This window comes from Agelaius tricolor, unplaced genomic scaffold, assembly GCF_023055355.1.
Source record: "Agelaius tricolor isolate 1412-34295 unplaced genomic scaffold, bAgeTri1.0.p SCAF_4, whole genome shotgun sequence".
Classification (NCBI taxonomy): domain Eukaryota; kingdom Metazoa; phylum Chordata; class Aves; order Passeriformes; family Icteridae; genus Agelaius; species Agelaius tricolor.
Window position 1 is genome coordinate 6143275 of NW_027269264.1, and position 26637 is coordinate 6169911.

The window sequence follows — 26637 nt, forward strand, 5'->3', positions numbered from 1 at the left end:
CCATGCCAGCTCTGTGCTCTTTGTCTTCATGAATGGCTTGGACACAGGACGGGAAGGGTTACTAAGTAAGGTCACAGATGATACAAAACTGGGAGGAGCAGTTGACTCCCTCAAGGGCCGGAAGGCCCTGCAGAGACACCTTGACAAATGAGAGGACTGGGCAGGCACCAACTGTATGAAATTCAGCAAGGACAAGTGCTGGGTTCTGCACCTGGGAAGGGGCAACCCTGGATGTACAGAGAGACAAACGAATGACAGGCTGGAGAGCAGGAATGAGTGCAGGAAAGGGACCTGGGGATCCTGGTTGAAGTTGAGCGTGAGTCAGCAGTGCCCTGGCAGCCATGAAGGCCAAGCATGTCCTGGGGGGCATCAGGCAGAGCATCACAGCCAGGCAAGGGAGAGGATTGTCCTGCTGTGCTCTGCTCTGAGGCAGCCTCACCTGGAGTGCTAAGGGCAGGTCTGGGTACCACAATAAGAAATATATATATTTTGAGCTGTTAGAGAGTGTCCAAAGGATGGCCATGAGGATGGTGAAGGGTCTTGAGGGGAAGTCCTGTGAGGAGTGGCTGAGGTGACTTGGTGTGTTCAGCCTGGAGAAGAGGAGACTGAGGGCAGACCTCACTGCGTCTTCCTTGTGAGAAGAGGAGGGGCAGGCACTGATCTCTTCTCTGTGGTGACAGTGACAGGACCCAAGGGAATGGCCTGAAGCTGTGTCAGAGGAGGTTTAGGTTGGATAAGATTGATCACCAGGGTGTTTGGGCACTGGAACAGGCTCCCCAGGAAACTCGTCGCAGCACCAGTCTGACAGAGTTCAAGTTTGGACAATGCTCTCAGGCATGTGATACAACTCTTGGGAATGGAGGTGTGCAGGGCCAGGAGTTGGATTCAATGACCCTTGTGGATCCCTTCCAACTCAGCTTATTCTGTGATTCTGTGAAGTATTGGTTGTTTAGGGCATTATATTTCTCACAATGCCCTAAGTATTGTCTGGAAGGTGAAGGATGTGACATAATTTGACATTACACATTAACTCTGTCCTGAAATATTAAACCTTTTAGGTGAAAATCATAGCCCAATATCATGAAACCAAAATCATAATTTATTCTCTTTTTTGTTTGGCTTTTTCTTTTAAAGCCCTCAATATCTTCCTCTAGGAGTCAAGAAATCCTTTACTGAACTCTCTAAAGCATATGGCTTTAATAAGAAACATCACTAGAGTTTTGGCCATGCCTCTTTTGAATGTTGTGGCTGGGAAATGAAACATTTCACTAGCTATTTTAACTGGGGAGTTAATCTGTGAATGACTTAGAAGGATATACCATATCTGGGTACTATGTTTGCTAGTGAAAACAAGTAATAGTTTGAAAGCAAACATTATAATTTTTTCTAATTATATATAATTTTATAAGATTATCCACAGAGGCCAGAGGTTGATGCATCTTCTCTAATTGAACAGTAACTTACTCTATAAGTAGCCCCTCTGAAATCATTGAAACTGATTACCACGTGGCACAGCTAAGCTTAGGTGAAGACATGTATCTTCATCCTTTAATGTCTGGATCTTGTCTCTGATGTCCTTTTGTCAAAAGTCAGATTACATTAACCTTACATCATCGATGATTTTAGTTTGATTACACATTTACTAACTCTGTTCAGTGCTCTGGATCTAGATAGTAGATCTACCCTCAACTTCAGGTGAACTAATCTCTCTTGGATTGCATGGCTTTCCAGCATTTTATGGCTCATACCATGATGACACCTTTCAGCTCTCCTGTGCCAGCTCTCCTGTGCCAGGACTAGCAAGATTTGACTCTACCATTGCAGAATTTACAGGTTTTGTGTTAACATGTGTGTCTAGTACAAATGTAGGATTGGATAGGATTCTTTCATATCTTGACCACAACAGAAGACAGTGACAAGGCATTAATTAATACCGTTTTCTATCAAGCAAAACTGGTAGTTTGACTTTGCCATAAAATATTGATGCAAATTTTTCTGTCAAAAAAGTTGCACATTTCTTCAAAACAATTGACAGTTGTTCCCCTTAACTCAAAAGTATGCAAAACTGGAGATACAGATAGTCTGGGCTATGTCTGCCTCATTGCAGTCTGGCCCTTAACCACTACAAAATAATTGGGCATACAAACCCACTCTCAGTGTTCTCAGGGGTCTTCCTGTTGCTTTGTGCAAAACTGAACTAGTTCTTCATGGTTTTGTGCTATAAACCTCCTTATTTTAGTAGTTAAACTCATGGATAACCTGTAAAAATCTGGGAATATGACATTCTTTACCAGCATGGAACAGAGCTGCTCAGAAAAAGTTATACCTGTTTATTTCTAAATCCACAGGTGGATGCATGCAGTTCATTCACTTGTAGTCACCTTCAGAGAGCCTGATGTTTTGTAAAATCTCCAAATGCAAACCAGCTTCAAAATGTCACTTCCTAGGAGACCATGAGGTGTGAAAGGAAAATTGATGGCAGTAGTTTCTCTCATATACACTCTATTACCTGCAGCTAAATGTCAACAGAGTATGTTTGTCCCACTCCCTCTGCAGTTATGCCATCTGACATATATAATGTTTTACCCTCTTGAGTCAAACTGGTTTTTCACAGGAAAAAGCAGATAAGCATAACTGGAAAATCATCTAAAGATGTAGCTGAAAAATTGAGATTGCTTTCCTGCCATTCACAGGAGGTGCACTGCAAAGACACAGACGTTTACTTCCACAGTACTATTCGATACTAGTGGGGAATGTCCTGTCTGCTGCTAAATGTCAACAAAGAGAAAAGTATGTTTAACTGCACATGTCACTTTTGACTATTGCAGATGCATCCACAACATCTTTTGCATATGTATGGAGCATTCCCAACCACTGGTAGATGCAACGGCAGATCTAATTCAGGAAATTTAAAAAATAATCATAAAAATATACCTTATCTGCATCAGTGTAGGCAAGATCAGCATGAGGAAGAGAGGATATAAGTTGGATATGGTTCTGACTTAGCAGCTAAGGGAATTTGACATAGTTTTTGCAGTCCTTTCTGTTGGCTTTGATGAGAAGGTTAGAATCTCCTCTTCCTGGTTATTTACACACATGCATTTCTTGGGCCAAGAAATCCTTTATACAGGTGCAACACGGTTAGTACCACAAGCTATCCCCTCCCCTGCACTACAGATGCACTTTCTGTGCTGTTTCTGTAAGTGATGGTTTTTCTTTCTCCTCACAGACAGTGGTTATCAGTAGCAGTTAATCTTTCTGCTACCTTCTGCTTTCTTTTGTGGTTAGGTTTAAAATGTCATGATTAAAAAGAACTTACATTACATCACTTGTGCTTCCTTGCTTCATATCATTCAAGGAGTTCTCTGCTAATTTTAAACTCTTGTTCAAGGCAACGAATTCATCATTTGGCTGCACTTCTGTCACATACAGGAACTAAATCTAGATTAAATTGGGAGGCTATCTGTTCTTTTAACAATAGAATATCACTCTTCTTACCTGGTAATTCCAAATGAGGGAATGCTCTCCAAGGCAAATTATTACAAGCCAGAGAAACAGAATTCACAAGTTTTTTCCCTTATTCATGCCTCCAAATTCATGTCAGAGTTTTAGCTTATGTTTTGCAAACATTTTCTCTGTCAAAAATTTTAGTGGTTCCCTCTAACTTCCATCAAAAGTTCTTCATTATGATCAAGATTGCTGGGACTGGGAGCTATTTTCTAAGCAACATTGCAATCTTATTCTCTTAGAATACCTTTAATCTTAGGGCTGGTCTATACTTAAGGTTTCTTTCCAAAATATATGTAGATTATGGTTCTGAGGGCATTTTGATTGCTTTGTAGCAGAAATTATGAACTTCATTGCACACTTGCAGCTATTTGTGGTACTAGAACTAACTATTAAATGGTTTTCTCCCACAGAGCTAAATCTATGAGAAAAAGCACAAAGATCTGAATCAACAATAGTTCATCACAGTTGGTCACTAGGAACTATGTTGGTAGGTAGAAATTCCTTGTTAAAACAAGTAAAAGACAGGTATTGAGATTGGTATTGCATGACCATGTAGTGAATAGCTAGATATAGAAGATATAACTGGTCTTCCAAGCCACCATCACTTCCTCCACAACTGAAACATGCAAAAACTATGTCAAGAGTATGGTGAGACTGAACTAGTTCAAATCACAACTGAAAGCCTGAATTGAAGAGAGGTAATCCATCTCAGTGACAGAGATCTGCGCAATGGCTGGCTGCAATGCTGATGAAAGTCTTCTTAGGTGTTTTCCAAACTGGTGCCAGACATCTGCATCTAAAATATGCACCTGAATTTTGGAGATTGACACTTTGACATTTATTCTTAGTACAGATGCAGCATAGTATTTCTAGCATGGTCACAAACCAACTCTGAGGGATGTCACCAGCCAAGGCTCCTTTTCCTTGGGGCATAAATAAGTGTGATTTCCCTCCTGCTAGTACAAGCAGGGAGATTTTTGTCGTATTTGTATTTAAGTACAAAATACATCACAGTGTGAAAGCTGAAAAAAGGGGAACCATTTAGAAAGAAAAAGCAAATCAGCGAAAGAGAATTGTGCTATTAGCTCTATAACCTGGGCGTTCAACCCAGTTAATAACATGACTATCAGATGCAGAAAAACACATTATGTAAGCTAGTGTGTTCAGACAATTGCAATGAGACACATCAAAAAGAAGTGGCACTTACAGCACTGTCTGCAACAGTTTTTCTAAGACTGAAGATTTTATGAAGTAGAGTATAAAATTTTTCTTAACTCTTTGAGCCCTCAAAACATGATTTAAAGGGTAAGAAATTTTCCCTGCTGTTGTTTCAAAATATAGCAAGCATGCAATGCCTCAACGTAGCATTAAAGTGAAAAAAACAGATAAATGAGTGGTTTTCTTCGCCACTGAAGCTATGCCTTTATCTTCCTGCTGCTATGTGATCTCTCCCAGTCTGAACACCAGGAAACCACCAAGCCTTTTAGTGGTTTAATAAATAAATGTGTCAGCAGTCTTGCTAGAAGATTTTTCCTAGACTGTGTCCTTTTTCTTCTCCCTCTCCTTCTTTAAGGATTTTATTTTTCTGAAGACCTTCTATTAATCACAGGAATCACTGGTGACAAACTCTGCTTTGTAGTGTAACATGGCATCTGCCTGCTGGCTGAGCTTGGCACTGCCAAGACATTAACATGAGGACATAGTCAATCTTTCATTTTAATGACAAGTCCTGGGTAGCTGAAAGAAAGCAGACTGAGATACAGCAGGAATGCCTGTGATCCAACTCAGGTGAAAATAGTTGCTGTAATAAATTCCCTCCTTGACCTGTTCAAGACCAAGTTAAATGATGATCCAGGATTTATGTGGTTTGAGCTGACCTGCTCCCTTCCAGTCTGAACAGGGCAGGAGGCATGCTGGTGAGCAACAGACTGGCCAAGAGATCAGGGATACAAGCACCCTGCAGAAGGGAGAAAGGAACAATCTAGGAGTAGTACTTTGTGCTTTTGGGACACGTATACAATGTTCCTTGGCTTTGAAAAGGACTAGAAGTGTTCTCCACAAACAAACTGTCTCAGTGAAAAAGAATAAACTGATCCATCTGCATTCCAGCAGACGGCTGATTTGGTCAGACAAAAATTACTATCTTGGGAGAAATGAAGAAAGGTTGATTTAGTTTTCCTGGTGAATACTCTTAAGTACTTTATCTGCCTTTTCCTCAGAGGAGACACATATTTGCACTAAATTGTTCTCTGATTCATCTTCTCTTGCACTACAACCTGCTCTTTGCTGAACCAATTTCTTTGACAAGAGGATGTAGGCTGCCAGATTTTGGATTGATAGAGACTGCACCAATGTTAATGGCTGTGTGGCGTAGGTTTGGAGTTGTTTCCTGACAGCTTACCAGCACAGCAATGGAGTCCGTATGCGGAAAACACAGAGCTCTCTGTCGCTAAAACAAATATCAAAACTAAGATCCTAAGATCTGTAGATCCAGGGTTTTCTAAAGGAGTTTTGGGTCCCTGCAGAGAGTTTACATACTTTAGTAGTGGAATTGCACCTTTAAGTTTCCCTTCTCTGTCTAGCTTCTGTGGAAGTAGAACAGAAACTCAAAGTGTTTGGGAGACTGAGAGTGCTGGAGCAAGGACCCTTGAGATGAGTGTGGTGCCCACAGGCCAAAGCCAGCCCAATCAGAGATGCTTCCCTGTGGTCACAGTGCTAACCATGAAGAACTGTGATTCAGGAACAGGCAGATAAAATCTTCCCTTGTTTGTTGAGAGCAATGAGTAGGTGTGCACAGTAGTTTTCCAGATTCCTCATCAGTACCTTTCTTTTCCATCCATATTTTGCACATTCACTGCCAAATAAATTACCAGGAACTACTGGACTTTTACTCAAATTTCATCCTTCCCATCTTGACAATATCTGTTCCTTTCTCTACTAGCTGATGCTGATGAGAGCCAAATTCATTCTAATTATCTGTACCTTGATTTCTCTCCCAAATCTGTATGGATATGTCTCTTAAGGAAAAACTTTTAGCTCTGCTTCATTCCTGTAATATTATTTGGCCCTCTCTATTGCAAACCTCCTGTCATCTATCAAACCCTATTCACAGTTGAAATGAACAGCAAATAAAAGGAAACAAAGAAGTCAGCACAGTGCTGCACAGACGTGGAGCTAGCATGCACAGAGATGGATGAAAAGCCACTGAGCCCCAAGAGTGCTGATGGAGCTGCCCTGCAGCTGTTCTGCTTGAGTTACTTCATCACTGCTGTACAGACGATTATAAATGTAAAAACTTAGCTGTGATAATGGCAGCAGGAACTGGTACTATCTAGGCCTTTATAAAATGTCCATGAATGCTTGGATATTTATCTTTTTTAATCCAAGGGTGATTATGAAGTTGCCACGTCCTTCATGTAAATCAAGTCTGAGGTCAATGCTATAGCACATATGGCCTGTCACCAAAAACAGTGGGGGATGAAGCCTACTCATGATACTTATTTATTTTGTGAGGTGTGTAGGAAATATATAATTTCCTTATGCATGTTAATTTCTAGGCCTCAGACTTTCATGACTTTTTTCTAGAAAGGTACATTTTTAATCACTGTAATACTCTCTTCTTAATCTTTCAAGTGTTGCCACATCAATGGGGAATATATCTTAAGACAATACCAGTGCCTTCCAAGGGGTATGCAGAATGCTAGTTGTGGCACAAGTGTGAAATTAGGTGACCCACATTTCCAATGAGCATCCCAGTCACCAGGATACACTTTCTTGCTTGGCTTAGGCTGCACAGACATCAGCATTTCATCAGAGAGCAGTAGTATGGTTTTTAGTGAACTCATCCCTCTCTCCTCTACCACATTTGCAGTTGATTCAGATGTGGAGTGATTCACAGTACAGATGTACTGTTGAGATGCATGCAAGAGTGCTTTTGGAGGAAACCAAACCAGAAGCTCTGCTGCAGGGTCACATGGAACACTTCTCAAACCATAGCATAAACATAAATATTCAAATCAAGTAGTATTCCTTATGACAGTATGGTAACATTCACTCCAAGGAATCGGACTAAATCTAGCCTGACATTAAATCCTGGAAGTATTTATAATATAGACTTGGATATTTCAGCACCAACTGCTCCTATCCTCTGATCCAGTCCGACAGCTACAAGGTAATGCGGAGGCATCCATTCAAGGATAACATGCAAAAGCTTCACAATTCCAAATACATTGCAGAAAAAGATGCATAGTAGCTTGGGTATGAAGGAAGTTCTAGTGAAATGATAAAAAAAGGTACACAGATCTCTTTCACATCTGGTTTTGGAAAGCAAGAGAGAATATAGATATCAGTAGACAATAAAAGACCCATTATGCTGAAATGTTATATACAGTTATATAAAAAGAGGGATTCTTTTGGCCTGAGATTAGCATGAATAAAGCTATCAAAGAGAGCTGGAAAGATAAAAAAAAAAAAACAGAAAAAAAAGAACTCAGAGCAGAATAAACTAGTTGTTTTTTCTGCAGCATTACTTCCAGAGCAGCAATGCTATATGGAACCCCATAGAGCATAGAGATGAATGCAAAGAAGGGATTAATCCTGTGGTAAAGTCACAGGATTAGAGTTCTGACTTTGTGGACTGTTTCAGAGTGTGGAGAACACAAGAAAAAAGGTCTCAATTCCATTACTTCTCACATTGGTTTTAATGCAATTCTCAAGGCTTCCTGAGGGCTATCTATTGGCTCTGTGGACTACATGGACAACATTGCTCAGCAGGTAGGAAGAGGAAGGACCAGCTCCAGAGAACCTGTGCTGGGAAAAGTTAAAAGCATTTTCAGGATTTTTATGGGCACATAAGTCCCACTGGCACTTTTAAATATTCTTCTCCCAAAGCAAAAGAAGTCTAAATGAAACTGCAACCAGCAAACATTGTTAGAAGAAAAGATGCAGGTCTTGTAGTGAAAGTCTCTCTCAACTGCAGCTCAAGCTAACACTGTTAGCATGTGCCACTGTCCACTGGAGCAAAAAATATGCAGAGGGTATCTCTGAAACACAGATACTTTTTGCATAAATACTCATAACACAACGGTGGTACATACACAAACAGTAGTGAGTTGAAGAGATACACTCAAGATTATAGACTTAAGTAGCAGAGGTTGTGGCAGACAGGCTGCTCACACCATGCCCTATAAGCTGTGCTTGTGGCCTGACATGACCCAATAAGCAGTGGTAACTATTCCCTGCATGACAAAACAGCATTCTCTAATATGACATAACCTTAGTTAGGGGTCCAGATGCTCTTACTTGCCCTGCCCTTTGGATGCACAGAAGTGATGAAAAGTCCTCTGGCTTCTTCTAGAGACAGGACAAGCTCATACAGGGTGTGACCACAGGCACACCGTCAGCACAGCAACATGGGTGAACACCGAGTGTCTGGGGAGCTGCCTGGGGGTGACAAGGGCCATCCCATCACCCCATGAGGAACCAGGGCAGCTCTGCCACTGGGAGCCACCCTAGGGACAGGATGGCCACTGAGCAGTCTGAAATGGAGTATGTTCTTCCTAAGCCATGGCACACCGTGTCAACACTAACCACCCACTGCATTTTCCCCAAAGAGCCAGCCGCCTCTATGCAGCACACAGAGCTGTCTCCAGCTGGCAAAGATATTTGTCAGCCATGGTTTTGGAGCCTTTCTATGTTATTTAACAACAATGACAAAACACCAGGTTGGTGACAGAGCATGGTGGGTAGAAATGGATCCAATCAAAGCAAAAAAACCTCACAGCCATGCGTATTCTCCCATGGACAATAAATATCTTTGGTTTTGTAGATGCAAGAGGACTGGCTATGCTGCTGAGGGACCCATCGGGACCATGCTCCTGTGAAAGTTCTGAAGCCAAGAAGGGTGCAGGGGTAAGTCTCCTCTCACTGTGGCCTTGTGGGAGGCACAGGGATCTGCACTGTCCATAATTCTTGACGGACCCCACACTCAGTGGAGTGCATCCTATCTTCAGCTGCAAGGATGCTGTCATGCTGGGCGTAGTTTTGCACAGTAGACCCCATTGGTGTAAACTGTATTCTCTTGGCTTCCACAGGGCTTCTTTTGAAATAGCTACAAGTCCGCTGCCACAGTTAGGATTAGGACAATTTTCAACAGAAGTGAATCTCTCGAAAAGTTTGGTTAAATAATCCTGGCAGCTCATGGAAGATGGTGTCAAACCAATGCTCTGTCCTTCCTCACTGTCAGTCAGTCTCCCACACATCTTCCCTTGCACATTCTATTCTCTTCTTCTCAGGCCCCTGCAAATACTGCTGCCCCACCTCCTTTCATCTGCTGGGCAGCTTCCTGTGAGCAGCTTGTCAGCATGAGGAGGGCAAGTGCCTGAGAAGCTTTGCCAAGTATTTTTCCTGGTAGCCTGGTATAGTGGGGTGGCATATGGAAACGCTGTTTTGCTGGAAAAGCCATGACAGGAATACTCCTTTTTCTTTGTCATTCTCACTGTGGTCGTGTGCAGCCATGTGTTTCCAACAGCAGCTAATGAAATTGTCAGTAAGATAAAGAGTGGAAAGGCAGTGAATGGGCAAGTGAACTCCTGCAGGGCCAAGATATTCATCTTCATGGTGGCCTACATTGCTGAAGAAGTTTTTGTCTGAAGCCAAAAACAACCATGTTAAAAACTAGAGGTGTCTACAAAAATTTTACTCTAGACATTTCTAAATATGCAAACTTGAGTATACATAGGCCATATTAATACCTAAATTTATTTTAATCTTTCATACTTTTAAAAATTAAATTAAACAGCAATCTAGGCTCTTAAATAGGTTCATATGAGACTGATGAAGCATATTTCATACATCTGCTATAAAAGTAGGTTTGATTGGAATTTTTTAATTACAGTTAGTTAAATTTCTTTAGAGAAGCATTTAAAGATAAAATGCAGTAAACTTGTGTCTTCTTCTGGTCTGTGAGTGAAAACTAGTGTGAGAAGCTACCTTTAAGATCTTAAAGGCCATGGTGAATAATCAGCTCAAGCCAGCATCTGCATAACTTCTTTTTTTGAATGAGGAAAATGTAAACACAAAACACATTTTGATTTTTCTTACAAGACTTACTTCTTTCTTTTACTAGCTAAAAAAAATCATTTTCTCAAAATGCAGATTTCCTACAGACTCTACTTTTTTTATTTTCTACAGTGCTAATGTTTAAAAAATACCAAAACAAAACAGATCTACTGATAACAAATACGAATCTGACTACATGTACCACGTTCTAAATTAACAATTTAGAATGGATGGCATAACACAGAATTTCACACTTCTGGGTATCAGGACCAAATTTAAGGTTAAATCTATATAAAGCAGCAAGTCAAAGCATCCTCAGAGACACCAATCAATAATAAACTACTTTTCATTAGGGAAATAATTTTTAACACAAGCAATAAAAGTAAGGTCTAAATTGATAGTGCAAATAAGTCAAAATGAAACCCCCTTCATGTTATAGTTAAATCTGATATTTAAATTATTCTGGTTGGAGCTGGAGCATGGACTTGCACAGGCATTCCTAGACATTGTGCCCGGGTTGCTATCAGTGCTCTGCTCAGTGTAGCTGCTTTGTGGCAGCTCTAAAGTCACAAGCAGCACCTCTCGGGCTGCTGGGAAAGCTCTCAGCTGGAGTTTAATCAGCCTGTAACATTCTCTAGCTCAAATTAAGGTCATCCTTAAGGAAGAGGGGAAAAATGTTCGATGACTCTGAATGCAATTTGTTTTAATAGCACAGTACTTCGAATGCTTGGGAGTGTAACATCACACAGAACAAAATCTGACTTAGCATTGTTTCCTCCTTGGCTTTGAAAAAGAGGTGTCATTTTTTCAATAAAGACCCCGTGCTGAAGGCAGAGGTTTAATGACATAATTTTGCAAAAGGGAGGCTGACTCAGTGCTGCTGCAAATGTAGCATGAGCAGAATCAGCAAAATGCCAGCACAGGAAAGTCAATAAAGTCCACGAGAGTATCCTTACCCACATGGAAAAAGGATTAATTTTGTCATTGAAAATTACAAAGAGCTAAAATTTTCCTCTATTAAGTGCTAACAATTTGTGGAAGGGACAATACTGTGTTTGAGGCAAAGATTATATGGAGCAGTTGGTTATAAACTCTTCCAAGTTTGCTGAGAGAGATATCCAAAATGATTGTCCTTTCTATTGTTAAAATGTCAAATGGGCAATGCTATTTGCATATATGAAAATTATCAGTTCTAGATCCACTCCAAAAATAATCTATGCACACCTAGTTGCAGTATTGTTTCAATAATATTTTCAATTAATAGAAACAAGAAAGTGAAATCCTCATATTTGTGTTATTTTCAACAAACAACTTACTCCAAGGGGAGGCCTGGGCCATCATAAAGTTCCCTTCCCTTTAATGAACTATTAAAAAAGACACAACAAGCTACACTAAGGTCCTGACTGTGCTATTGACTGTATGGTTCAAGTAAATGGTAACTAGTGTAGCTTTCAATTAAGTGTAGAAAATTCTTACATCAAATAGATAATGATATTCATAGCCAGTGAAGACAAGATATGGATCAGTAAACAAGTGCTACACTTGGAATACTCTCCCTCACCAGAGGGAGAATTTGTAGTCCTCCCTAAGAGCCATTCCATGTAACATGCTCTGAACAAGCCAAATTAGACCTATTGTTGAACAAGACAAAGTTTGTGAGTAATCTTGGAGGGTTTTTTATGTTTCTTCCTACATTTCTAAATAGCAAAATGCTGCCTCTTCATTGTTGCATTGTTGCATCCTGTTATGCCTGCAGCTCTCTTTAGAGTGCAGGTTCAGAATACAGTGTAATTTATTACTGAGCCATTCTTGCAGCTTTTGCTCAAAAAGTGTATGTGTGTGGGAGTAGCATAAACTGCAGCTGGTTGTCTTTATATTTCCACCATTATTGCTGCTGACTGGCAAGAAGGAAGAAGATGTACATGAACAATATTTGGTTTTCTGTAATATTGCTGCACAGGAGATTGAAAGGTTATCTTGGTGGACGACTTCTAATTTCAACAAAACCTTTAGGGCCATGGAGAACATCAGCAGTAGGCTGAATTTATCTTTCATTGCTAATATTTTGGGGTCATACTTTATCAGAAGTATAGAACATTAATTTTCTTTTTCATCGGTTTTATAAAATATTGTATCACCAAAGAACCTAAGCGAGTCCAGAAATTTATGGGAAAAATCATTAATTTCATAGTGCTGCTGCTTTAAAACAAACAAACAAAAAAAACCAATTCAAGCAGTTCTAGGATATGCCACTTCCCCTCATCCTCCCTCTTGTCCTGCTGCCATAAATGTGTTGTGGATGAAAACTTTCCATGTGACCCAAAATGGCAGAGGCTTTTGTATTTTACAGCATTCTGTATCAGTTTATAATGGAAATGCTTTTTCTGCATAGTACAAGTATATGGACATTGAGAGACCAGACAGCAAAAATCCCTGTCATCTGGGATGATTGGGATCTTTCAATGTGTAAGCCTTCTTCCTGACTCTTCAGGGAGTATCAGATATGTCTCGCTGCTATGCCCACCATGATCAGATACTTCTGAAATTCACTCACAGTATGCAGCAAAACACGGAGGCAAGGTACCAGCCAACTTCAAAGAGGAAAATAGTTTGTTTTCTGCAACTGATGCTTTCCCCAGCTGGCTCCTGCCTGTTCTCATCACTGCCTTCCCAAGCTGCACTGTCCATCCCTGGTCCTGTCCAAAGCTTACCTCATGCTGAAGTCAGCAGAGCTGGGCAGGGTGATGGAGAGGAGAATTCATCTGCGTTACTGAACCGCATGTCACAGCACACAGCTAAGAGTTCATTCCCAGTTATTTCTGCTAATTGCTCTCGACTGCATCTTTGTATCATCATGGAGACAGGCAACATTGCTGAGGGAAACCAGAGACTTATCAGTCATTCAAAGTGATCAAACATTATGTTTGACCCCTGGCTTTGGAGTTTTATTTTTGTGACTCTGCGTGGAAACTGTCTAAGCTGAGTAACAACACTGTCAAGCTGTGGACCTGTGTAATATGCCCCCTCACCTCCATATCCAAAGACAAATAAGATTGCCTGCTCCAACAGTGAGTTAGACATTAAAATGCACATCAGTTTCAGTTTCGTACTGCAGAGTGTGTATTTAATCAGCAGACCTATTATCAGGCTATTATCAGGTTCTCATATCATCTTATTATAGCTTCATTTTGCCTGATTGCACTTCTGATGATCAGAAAACACAGTGAAGCTAAGACCTTAGCTTATTGCAGGCACAGCAAGTCCTTCAGCTAACCATAGGTTTGGTCACTGGGCCTGTTTCCTTTCTAATTCAAGAAAAGGACACATCTTTAGGAAGCTATGATACTTTTATTTGAGGTGAAAAAACATATTCTTAGTTATGAGACAAAAATTTCTTCTTTGAACTATGATCCGCTTCTTTGAAATATTATCCACTTGTCTCTGATTTTCTGAGAACTTTTAGGTAGTCTTGGTTTTCTCAGTCATTTCTAGTGTTGCCATCCACTATGCAGCAGATGACACATGACACATTCCAGTTGGAGGCATTTAACACCTTTGCAATAGCACTAGAAGGAATAAGCATCCAGCTTTTCTCTTGCAAGGGCCTGGTAAAGTGTGTTGAGAAGGCAGTTTAACTGCTGAAGATTAGCACTTCAAAGTGCAAAACTCAGAAGATTGAAAGGTCGAGAATTTGCAGGACCATTCCCTAAGACTGTAGCAACATAAAGGTGAAAATGTTGGGAGTATGGGAAGAGGATCCTGATGTTCTGTGTAGTAGGGATTTCAGTCACTGGAGGCTGACAATTCCCCATATAGGAGTAAAAGCAAAGGCAGAAGGATTTCTCTTCATAATTGTCAGAGCGCATCTGTGGTAATGCTCCAGGAAAAGATATCATGACAAAAGATGCCTTTCTCCATTTAGTTCATTCAGAAGTAACTACTGTGTTGGCTTTGCCTAGCAATTAGATGTACAGAATTTAAGAAAACTGACCTGTTTTGGAGGTTGCTACTTGTGAGCTGAAAAGGCTATATTTACCTGCAATATGAGCAGGTAAAGTTTAAATGTTATTGTTTTTAATAATTATAGAAGTTGCTTAGTGTAGTATTAGTCTTCAGTTTTTGATTCTATTTTTCCTTTCCTGGTTAAAGTTTTGTGTAATGTCCTTTTATGCTCATCACATTTTCTTGTCCCAGACACTAACAGTTCCTCAAATTCCATTGACATTTCTTTCAAAATCCATCTTGTGTCTCTCCACATATTCATTTGAAGAGCATTTTTTGCTATGACTGCAGTCTATTCTAATCAGGCTTCTTTTCCAATTTCTACTTTCTACTGAAATCCACGCAGGTGTTACAAAAACATATTTTTCACTCTTTCTCTAACATACTTTTCACTCTTTCTCTCTCACTAGATTTCTTCACAAGATCTACACAGGCCTATTGAAAGCATCTGATTACATTCTCTTCCTATTTTTTCTCTGCTGCAAGTCCCAGGTTCCCACCCCGCTTAGTTTCTGCTAATGCTCAATTTCTGCTAATTGTTCCTCTTGTTTGCTGTCACTTTTACTTTAGTCCGCTCTCCTGTATCTCCCACAGTTTCTTATCTCCCTTATCAGACTCTTTTTCCTGGAGTGACTCCGGCCCCAGTTTTTCCTGCAGGGGCAGGAGAGGTCTCTGCACATCAGCACCCATTATTGCCTGCATTTTGATAACATCATGGGCCAGATAAGAAATCATTATGTTGAATGAGATAAACTTACTAAAGGAAAGCCTGTCTCAAGTCCAGGTCTCAGTAAACATTTTGGAACCCTCTAAGAGCTATGGCATAAAAAAACTTCCAGCTCCTTCTTCCATCACAGTTTTGATCACTAACGGCAACAAATTATTTCTGTGTTATCTTTGCTTCAACTACTGGAATTCATAGTTATATTTATAACTCAGTTTTTGCAAATACTGCAACGTTGAATAATCAGTGAAATAACACTATGTATGGGTGTTTATGTGTAGATACTTAAACATTTCTGGACTGTTCATTTTGTGAATTACCTACACAAACAATTTGACGGGCTCTACAGTACTTTCTTTTAACTATAGAGCCTAATTTATTTAAGCTGCTGCAGGAGAACACTGCTTTATTCTCTGTAGATAACTTTATTCTTTGTCTTGTTGTTTTTATTGTTCCACTGGTAGTGAATAAAAGGCTGCATCTGTTCCTCAGGAAGGACTTAATCCAAAGCTTATTGAATGCATTGGAAGAGTCTCCACTGGGCTTTGGATCAAGCTCTTTAGTTCACAAACAAATGCTTTTTTGTGAGAATATGCTATTGAAGTATTGTATAGAAGAATTACAGAGGTTCCCTATTTCTAAAATAATGACTGCTCTTTAAATCTTTTTCGCTATGCCCGTTCTATCACAGGAACAATATGCAACTGTACATAATTATTGCAGTACTGTAGTCCATGTTTATCATGCCCCACCAGTTAATACAAGTGTAGAATATGTAATGCTGTGGTAACAAGTACTGCTATATTGATATGGCTCTTCCTATGGAGACAGTAATTTGAAAAATATATAGAGATTCATGTACTGGCCTGAGGATGATCTGGCTCAATCAGGCAAGATGGACATGGCAAAACATCTTTAAGGACTGCCTCGTATTGGTGTTATTGATGAAGCTGAGTAGAAAGAGGGGTTATAGAATAAAAGAGGGATACTACTGAATGGAATTTTTTTCTACCCTTAGGAAAAGGAGCAGACTGAAAAGAGTCACAAAGGGGAAGTCACAATAGGGGAAAGAAACAGGGGCCATTGTGGACAGGGGTACAATCAGACAAAGATAAGGCAGGAGGAATCAAAGCAGAAACACTAGCTGAAATAAGACTGTAAAGGACTTTAAGTGAAACTTTACAGCTCCAGATTTGCATTGACTGTATTTTCGACAAGGAGGGAAGATCCATGAGTTGGTTATGCAGTGGAATTCCTGAAAGCTGCAATAAAATAGATTTTTTTATTTACAGTATTTACAATACTACAGGTACTGAATGCTTATTTGGATTTCTTGTGAAGGGAAACTAACAATTCCCGTGCATTGAAGAGAACATGGTGCCAGAGAAACTTGCCTAGAGTACCTTTTCACGTGGGTGTAGATGACAGAAACAGTTACTGCTGGGTATTACTTCGGTGACAGAGCTGCTTGCAGTAAAACACACTATACTGTGTGGTAAGTGCTTGAAGGGTTGCCTGCACACGTAGTTTGTACGCTGATGGTGACTCAGACAGTTTATGGAGCCAATACTAAAACATTACTCACTCAAGGAGTCACATTTAAGCCAATGAGATTACTCATGTAGTGAGTGGCTGATAGAGATCTTGCCAAGCTATTCCACCACATAATAGATGTGTGTAAATGAGCCTGTAAGTCAGGTGAATAACTTCAGAAAGGAATTTTTAAGTTCATTCTATGTATGAACTTTTTCTATTTGAACTCCTTAACCACAGCTGAGGTCCTATTACGTTTTGCCAGCTCCCACTAACCGTTCCCACTAACCAGCAGTCCCTATCCTAAAACTCATCAACTCATACAGACAAATAAGGGGAAGTGACTTGCCTTCAGTCACATCACAAGTCAACAGCAATGACAGAAATAGAACAGGGATCTCCAGTCAATTCTCTACCAGCAGCTCCCTGCCTCTGTAATTCACAACATTTAATCCCTGAACTGAATACAAAGCATTTATGAATGTGACCCCTAAATTTCCTACAGCTCTTCTGCTAACTGTCTGGTGGATCTCTGCATTCATTAGCTTTATAAATGCACAGAGAATACACTGAAGTACCATTTTCATCTCACACACATCATTACAAGCTAGTGAATTCCCTCATCCAGCTCATCCCCATGTTTTTCTTCAGTCAGAGAAATAACCAGAACCACAATAAAAGGAAAATTATTCTAATCACAACATTTCTGACAGTCAGTCTAAGACACTTAAAAATCTGCATCCCAAGCAAAACTCATTTTTCATATTCAGTAGAATTCAGTGTGGAGGCTACCATATCAAGCATCACCTTTCTGGACTGCATTTCGTTTAATAAATGTTATAAAAGTGCCTGGCATATTCAGCATCATTACCACAGTATTTTCCTTCCTTTCTTTGTTCTGCATTGCTCTCAGCACCTTTTAGAGTTCATAGAGAACACAAATAGTGTGCTGGGCTGTAAAGAGCAACCTGAAAAAATTTATAATAGGAAGAGGTAACCTCTTCAAATTATTTTCCATTTGAAGGTCCACTGCATAACAATAAAAAAATCTGCCTCACTGAAACCAGGCTCTCCTGTACTGACAAGGTCCAAAAGCAGAGTAACTCCTCTGTCTCCTGAATAAAGGAGGAGCAGCAGATACTGATACAGCTTCACTCTTTTCACTCCCTATTTTTCTCTCCTCTCCTCCAAACATCTTTGTCTTTAATTTCCTTCTCTTTATCTCCCCATCCTGAGCTGCCCTGTGTCTCTTCCCCTTTCTAACTCCAGGCACTCTTTGTTGGCAATGGTTCCATCCTCTTTCTGTCCATGGAAGGGCACACATCTGTACAGAGGCAGATTGCAAACTAGGTCAGTTTATATGGAGAGATAAAAAGAGCAGGAATAAGAGCCTTTTTATATAATAACAAGGTCTCACACAAGCACGTGGCCCAGTTGTCAGAGATGTTGAGCATCTGCTGTTGCCACTGACTTCAGTGGCACTAGTCTTCATGTCCACAGGCTGCAGAAGTAGAAAAGCATCCTCAGTTTTGCAGTCCCCTGCAAGCAGAAGTTCAGATACACAGTTGCAGCTCCTTGATGTTCTCCAAGACGCCACATTAATATCAGGATCTTTTTTTGTCAATTTTTCCAACATGTTCAGCACAGTCTTGGGATGTAAATTGGTCAGTCATTGGAGGAGGAATGAGGTGATACTAGGTATAACACCTTTTTAGTTCACAAGCACATAAAACAGGCCTGAAATAGAATGACAAGTGAGGAACTGTCATGTGAGTGTTAAAAATAACTATCTTTCTTGACAAATATTTGGTTAATGCAGCTATCTTTATATTCTTCCTCCTTTCAGAGTTTTTAGGACAATACCAACTGATCTTGCAATTCATTATTCAGGTAAAGGTATTTTAACATTACAGTAAAAGTAAAGGAAGACTGCACTCTGGCAAAGATTAATTGCTCCTTTCCACTACCTGGACCTCTCTGTAAAAAAATTACAGAGCATTAACTGCATCAGTCTCATTTGTGATATTGCTTTACCTAATGGAAGAAAATCTGTGCTGCAGTCACATGCATCGGTCCAATCGTGTATGAGTCCAGAAAGCAGGAAAGGGGCAGAAGGTAATTGTTGGAACAATAAGATAGAGGAAGAGGAGCTCTAAAATTCCCTGCTTGACAATGTAGCATCATTGGTTTCCACAGTTTCCTCCACAGTCCACTACTGCCAGTCTCTCCAAAACATGGGGCTCTTAGCAAGCAGGATACTTGACAATGCTTATTTTAATTATGATTCTGAGGCCTGGAGGGGACTTTTCTGGATGGTTCTGAAGGTTTCCACAAGCAAAAATCACTAATTTATTTCCCTTCCTCCCTTCCAATAACTGCCTTACTCTATTTCTAGCAGCTGAAGTTCCTAAAAACCAAATAAAGGGTGGTCTGACCTGTGAAACATACAAAAAGGATGCAACCCCCATGCTCCTTTTCCTCTTTACTCCATATCCCCATATTGCCATTTGGATGGCATGCCTACCTGTGGGAGTACAGACTTTGATGACTGCAGGGCAGGATCAGCAATGCATGTCCATGCACAGGTGCAGCTTTCCTTTGCTCCCTGCCTGCTCTCTGCAAATAGGCTGAATGAGGACACATTGTGATTCCAGCACCTTATCCTAGAAGGACAGAGGCTAGGAGTCCTGTCTTTGGGCAGATAACTGCATTGCAGACATTCCTGGGGACATTCCTAGATGGTGCAGCTGAAACACCCCTGTTCAGAGCTGATCTCTCTTCCTCCTTCCTGTGCCCCATGCAGGTGGTAAGTAAAAAATGTTCATTAAAAAGCCCATCCTTTGTCCAGAGAATTTACAGCAAAGTCTGAGAAAGAGAAAACAGATGGCTGCCAGTAGGGAGAATGACAGACAGTTCCCTGGTCAAAGACCTTGGTGGGGTTTTGTCTGTACCATACTCTTGCATGTTTTTAGACCCATACATTTACAAAGAGGGTTGTGGCCAGGTGTAGTTGATTATTAGGATAGCTTCTTACTTACAGTTATAGCACCAGCTTACATGTCTGCACTTACATGTGTATGGCTCGGTTTCCTTATTCCATTACTTTTTATTACAAATCATTTTCATTATCACACAGTGTTCAGGTAGCAACCATGCCTCTGTGTGAGCATCTGTGTCCTTGAGTTCTCAACAGAGAATGCAGCAGCTGAATTATCAGCAACAGCATGTACCTTCCCATTTAAAACACTGGCAACTGAAGAGTGGAAGGTGGAAAATGTGACACTAAACTTCAATACAGACTGAAGAGCTAGAGGTTTGCAAACCTCATGCCTCTACTGTCCAAATACAGAGATGCTAATTGGGCTAGAACTAAAGGACACTTACTGCAATCTATCTGAGAAGAGTCAACATTGCTGCTGTAAAGTCCTGCCTTAAACAAACCTTTTGGAGGTCTCTGAAAAGGTAAACAAAAACGTGGATAAGGGTGATCTAATTTCCATATCAGACTGGGTGTCTAAAAGGCTCTTGACAAAGGCTTTTAAGGAGACTAAGCAGAGAAAACAACAGGAGGGAAAGCGCTGGTATAGCTCGGTAATTGCTTAGAAGATAAAATTCAAAGTACACGAATAAATCACCAGTTCTCACAATGGAGGGAGGTGCTGGTTGGTGTAGAGTTCTGCAAGAGTCAGTGTTGCAATGTGTGCTGTTCAATGTACTCATGCCTTTCCTGGGAATGGAGTCAAATAGCAAAGTTCATCAAAATGAATTTATTTGGCAGTAATAAGAGGAAAGATTGTGAAGAATTTATCTGGACATTATGAGATTGAATGTTCAATATCAGAAATCTAGTATAGGTGAATGTAAAATAACACACATGGACAAACAGTCATTAAAAAGGGTGGGCTCTGAGCTGGCATGAGTGAAGTCTCAGGGTTATGACAGGCCACAGAAACATCACCTCCTGTGCTCAGAAGATCCTCATGAAGTATTGTCAAGGAAAATATCATTGTACCACTGTATGAATCCGTGCTTTGATCACATCTTAAATCCTGTGTATTTCTTCAATACACAAGTTCTTCAACCCCTGTTAGATCAGGGTCATGCTCAGGAGTGCATCAAGGACACTAGGAGGTACAGAACTGTCTGTGAACAAAGGTCCCCGTGAGAGCAACCTACAACTCTTCAGCCAGGAAATGTAATGATGTATAGAGATTACTGTGGAGATCTACAAACCCATGAGCAGGTCTAAGAGAGGGTTAATTGTTCCCATCTCCAGCTTAAAGAAAGGGCTAGTTGTTCCTCATCTCCAGCACAGGAGCTGAGGGGATAATTAAGCTGGTATTGAAACAAAAAATAAAAGGCAGAGCTTCTTCACAGGAAGAATAGCACATCAATGGGAATCTTTGCAAGCATATTTGGGATCCAGGCAACATTGAAGAAGTCCGGGACAGCAGTACTACCTATTAAAAAAAAAAAAAAAACCAAAACAAAAAAAAAACCCCACACCAATAAAGAAAATCAAGCCAAAACCAAACAAAAAGAAAACAGTCCGAAACCCGCGGCTTGGAAACCCCCGGAGCTGGCGGCGAGTGAAGCTCCCGCCCCGTGCACTCCCCGGAGGCGAGCCGCGGGGCCGCGTTCCTTTCCTTCTCGACGGGGCTCGGCCCCCCCCGGTCCCGGCTCCCTCCCCTCCCGCCCGCCGCGGGCATCGTAACAGGAGAGGCTCGCAGGCGGAGGGTAACCCGAGCGCGGCAGGGCGGGGGCCGCAGGGGCGGCCGCGGAGCCTCCGCACGGAGCGCATCGCCCCGCGGGCCGGGACGGGACGGGCGCGACGGGACGAGGCGGGGCGGGGCGGAGCGGGACGAGGCGGGCGGCGGCTTTGCCCCCCTCTTTCGGCGTCGGCGAAGGGGGCGGGCGAGGAGGGAGGTGGGGAGGAGGAAGAGGAGGAGGAAGAGGAGGAGGAAGGGGGACTCGACGTGCCGGGGCTGCGCGCGGAGCTGGCAGCGCACGCTGCGAGCCCGAGGAGCGGGAGCGGTTTGGATAAGGTACCTCCGAGCACCGGGATGCGCGCGTCCGCGCGGCGTCTTTCTGTCTGCCTGCCTGTCTGTCTGCGTGTGTGTGTGTGTGTGTGTGTGTGTGTGTGTATGAGAGAGAGAGAGAGAGCGGCTCCCGGCGCGGAGGGAAGGGAGGCGGCGGTGGCTGCGGCGCCGGCGAGCTGGCCCTCGGCGGGTTGCGAGCGGGAGAGGGGAGAGGGCGGATAGGCAGGGCGAGGCGGGGGAGGTGAGGGTCTGTCGGTAGAGGTGCGAGGAAGGACAGGGGAAAAGCGAGGAGGGAAGATGGAATCGCGGGGAGGGAGAGACAAGAAGAGGAAAGGAGAATGCAGATGCGCGGAGAGGAAGGGAAGAGGCCAGGAGGAAAGAGGGGATGCCGAAGGGGGACAATTCTAGCCTTGCCATGGGCAGTCCTGGGCGGCGTGCCCGCCAGCCCCGCGGGATCCCCCGGCGTGCACGGCCCGGGCTGACTGCCGGGAGCTCCGCCGGAGTGGGGGGCCGCGTAGTGACCGCCGGGTCCGTGCCCGCATCCCCGCGGTGTCCGCAGGCTGGGGCGGCTCTGCCCCCGCCGGGGTCTCCGCCGCCCTCCCGGGGCCGCCGCCGTGCCTGGGAGACGAGCGGGCTGTGGGCACGGAGGGGGCGTGTGGAGGGGGTTCAGCCAGAGCCTGAGAAACCTGTGACGTAATTATTTTTTAATCAGCATGTGTTTTTTATGGCGATCTCAAATTTTCCTGGACTCCCCATTTTGAACAGAAAATCCCCTGTATCTTTGTTCCAAGTATTTCTATTTTTAGATTCCTCTGTAACAGCAAAGCGAGTTCATGAGTTTTAGGTATTTTTTTTTCTTTTTTGTTTGGCCTCTGCTGAGGACCACTGCAGTGTAAACTTCCGAAACACTGGTGTCTCTTTGAAAAAAAGTTATTGAAATTATTACTGAGGTGAGCAGGCCGGCAGCTATTGTGGGTATACCAGTGTTTGAGTTCCTGATGACATTAATCATTAGCCTTAAAGAGCAGTCATCACACTGAAGTTAGGTTTTTATCTTAACATGAATTGCCTGTCAGGTCCCAGAAGATGTACATTAGGTGCAAGTACCAGCCTGCTGTTAGAAGAGACAGAGCATATACCCCCAGTTGTGATTTTACCAATGAAATAAACTTGTTTTATTATAGGTGGTGATTAGCAGTTCAACGTTGTAATGATATTCTCTGATTCTAGCATTGTCTCATAGCTCTGGTATGTCAATTTGTATTCATGCTGTGTAAGTGTTTTGCAGAGGTTTTGCCTATCTGGCAGGGATTTATTTCAATTTCACAATTACGTTTTCTGATCTCAGAGCCTCAGGAACCCAAAGAAGTTGTGTATGTATATATCAGCATCTGTTATAGTGTGTGACTGGTTTTTTCCCTAAAAAATACAAGTTTTTTCATGTCTTTAGATCACAGTTTTATGTCTCTGCACACAGCAGAAGTTACAGCGGAAATTGTGTTCATTTAAGTGTATTCATTGCAAGCATTTCTGACCACTCAGTATTAAGTGTTTTTTATCGATTGATCTTCATTTTATATTTGAATGCCAGTCCATTTGCTGCCCTGCCGAAGCCCCTGCCAAAATAAGTGTTGAGAAATCTAAAATGTTACATACAGATACTGGCTTTTGAGAACTGATTCCTTGTTTTTGTATTAGTTTTCCTAGCTGTCCAAAGAGTACAAGTCCCAGGTGAGCTCTTAAGTAAATTAAGCCATATTTATAGATATTTTGTAATAGTGCCAGTAAAAAAATAGGTCTTGTGGCCACTGATGGTTATTTCTCTTCACTGTGGATGTGCAGCTTCTGTACAAGGGATGTGTGCAGTCCTTTTAAATTACTCCAAACTCCTGTGACTTCAGCCACAGTTTTGGCTAGAGTTAAGAACACAGGATCATATGACTTAAAGAGTGAAAAATACAGCCAGCAGAATACTGAGCAGTTTGATGTATACTTTGATCATAAGATAATTTGATTCATGCCTGGTTTGTCTTGTCTAAACCGCAAAATTCACTTTTGCTACTGGAAACACCTGCTGATTTAGCAACTACTATTGATACTCCATTTATAGCAAGACAAGAAGAGCTACATAAAGCATCATCCAGAACTGTCCCTATTGTCACTATTCACAGTGTGATTTTTCTCTTGTTCATGTGCTGCTGTACTGATTCTCAGGCAGTTCTGACTTCAGCTGATGGGCAGTACATTTATGGCTGTGGGATAAAGAGGGTTGTTCAAGCTACCAAATGGTCTCTTTCTTCCTCCTACCCCCCTTTAAAAAATAAAAAGCTGCGGCAGCTGTCTCTTCAAGCAGGCTGTGCTGAAGGGGCAGATCTTTGTTCTCATGTGCACCCTGTTTCTTGGATGGCTAGAGTTCAGCCTGAATTCTGTGTAATTTTGATACAATTTTCATTGCCTATTTCCCATTTTTAGGTGGATTTTTTTTATTATTTGTTTCAATGCCAAAACTTAATGAAGGTTCCATAGGAAATTCTGGACAGATAATTCATTGAGGAAGTCTTTTCCAATACTCCCACCCACTAGGACCAAGTCCATTGAAGTTGATGTGGATAGGCTTGGCATTCAAATTATTGTGGAAAAAAGAAGCTGGCCTGTTAATTGACGATGATGCCAGCTTACCTAAATATTGCATTGGTCTTGTAGAGGAATGTTCTTAAATTGATTGCTGACCTAGACCACTAGAGTGCAGTTCTATAAAATGAGGCTTAATTTTGAAATATAGCAGCAGCACTGAATGAATGCCAACAGATGCCATTATATCTATAATTTATTTAGTTTTCTTTGAGCCATATGTCAAAGTGGTGCTCTTTTTCTTCTACATCTCCAAAATTTTAAGTCTTATCTGCTGAACTAACTGTAAGACTTTGGCATGCATTGCTCTGGTAAATTAGCAAAGTCCATAATCTTTGAACTCTCCTATCTGGGATTCTTCTGCTGCTAAGAATGTATTTCACAGTACAGCTTGATAGGGAGGGACCTGGAGAATGATTCTGCTGGTTAGTCTCCAGTGAGGAAGCAAACCTTGCAGTCTTCCTCTTGGGGTAAGTCAGTTAGGAATAGTTTCCATCTCAGCCATCTAACAAGGACAGATGTTCACTTGTAGTTGGTAACATTAACTATCCCATATTATGCTAAATGGGAAACATTTTCACAGAGTCAGATTGGGAATTTCGGGGGGTTTTTGAATACCTTATGGTAACCAGTCATCATAGTCATTGAAGTTGACTGCAGGAATCTAGATATTGATTAAGATGAAGGCCCTTCCAGTATTTTCTGTCATCAGTTAAGAGTCATGGTTATTCAGTACTGAAATGTGTACAAAGCTTTAAAAAATACATGTCGCACACAACAACTTCAGGAGATCACATATGTATCTTAGTCCATCCCAAAAAACAAGTGTGAATCATCAGTGCCAAAGTTTTTCACCTGTACAACAGAATTCTTGTTTCTTCTTCTCTACATTGGACAGTCTTCAGGGCTTTTCCATAATTTTCACTCAAACTCACTAAGTTGAAACTGTAATTTCAGCTGCTACTGCAGGCTTGTTTCCCAAGTAATAACACACACAGCGCTTGACTTTTCTGGTATTATGACAGAATTAACAAAAAAGAGGATACATTTTTTTCATATTAAAATTCTGGGTCATCAGCACAAATTGTTGTTCTTACTTTTGGTGGTGAATAACCTTCATTAATCCATTATAACTGTAAATCATGCCATCCTTAATTTTAAAAATAGATTGTTTTATTTAAGTTTATAATTAATGAGAGTTCAAAGTTCACTTTTTGTTTATTTGATGGTGGTAAGATACTGGATCTCCAGGAGAAAACTGTATCCTCAGAATAATTCCTCAGAAATGCTATTAAAATACTGTATTGTAACAAGACTCAAGTGTTGCATTGCTTAGTGTGAGACTTATATGCAGTGTAGTGTGAAAGTGAGAGTTTTCCCTAGGTATTATACTAGCAGAGAATTATTTATTTAATCCCTTATTAATAATAGAGAAAAACAATATCGTATTTAAAATAAATCAGATTTCCTCCAAAACATATCTACATCTATTAGAAAGGTTAGGAATATTGCTTTAAAAGACATGCACAAGCTCTAGGGAAAACTTTGGTATGTGCTACTGAATCATGAAAATGTATCCTGTTCATTTTGGAATTTTCTTCCATCTTTATCTAATTGACTAAAGAGATGAATCATTATCCAGGGGGAAAGAATGCTTCCAAAGCTCTGGATTTTTTTTGTCTAGAATCTCTTGGTTGCAATAATTTCTTTTGGGGCTCTGGGCATCATAATTTTCCTGTTCTTCTGTGTTTCTGGATTCAAAAGGGGAAAAGAGCAGAAAACTGTCTGTATCAATTACTAAATGCACATCACCATATGTACCTCAGAAGGTAAGGGTTCTCTGTGTTTTACCAGCTTTATTCTATATGTTTTTGTGTTATTTTATGCAACATCTGTTAGTATAATTCATGCATGAATCAGGAAAAGTTTTTAAGGGTGTAGTGGGTGTAGTACTGGCAGGGAAGGGTGACTTTTATGCGTCTCATTTAGTCCCTTTCTAGCCATTAAAGTTGACCACTTCAACAAAATAGTGCAAAAAATTAATCTTCTGTCATATTAATTTTCAAATACCTTTAAACTGGTGGCACATTAGGATTATACTCACTTAAACACACACACCCCAAAACAAACAAGCAGACA

General features: G+C 41.2%; 1 protein-coding gene and 1 long non-coding RNA gene across 7 annotated transcripts in view; one reads left to right on the forward strand and one right to left on the reverse strand.

Annotated features, from left to right (window-relative positions):
* The window catches only part of PALM2AKAP2 (PALM2 and AKAP2 fusion), a 267192-nt gene that overhangs the window by 150934 nt on the left and 89621 nt on the right, over positions 1-26637 (forward strand). For 4 of the 6 annotated variants that reach the window (XM_071424436.1, XM_071424433.1, XM_071424435.1 and 1 more), the window contains one exon: positions 9338-9420. In XM_071424436.1, coding sequence (XP_071280537.1) covers positions 9338-9420 — 83 coding nt within the window. Of the gene's footprint in view, positions 1-9337; positions 9421-21375; positions 21566-21739; positions 21874-26637 lie in introns of those variants that run through there. The other 2 variants (XM_071424438.1, XM_071424439.1) reach the window with 2 other exon arrangements.
* On the reverse strand, positions 20581-22498 carry LOC139588789 (uncharacterized). The gene is made up of 2 exons (XR_011678812.1): positions 21878-22498; positions 20581-21288 (listed from the first exon to the last, which is right to left on the reverse strand). It is a non-coding gene; the product is annotated as an uncharacterized lncRNA (long non-coding RNA).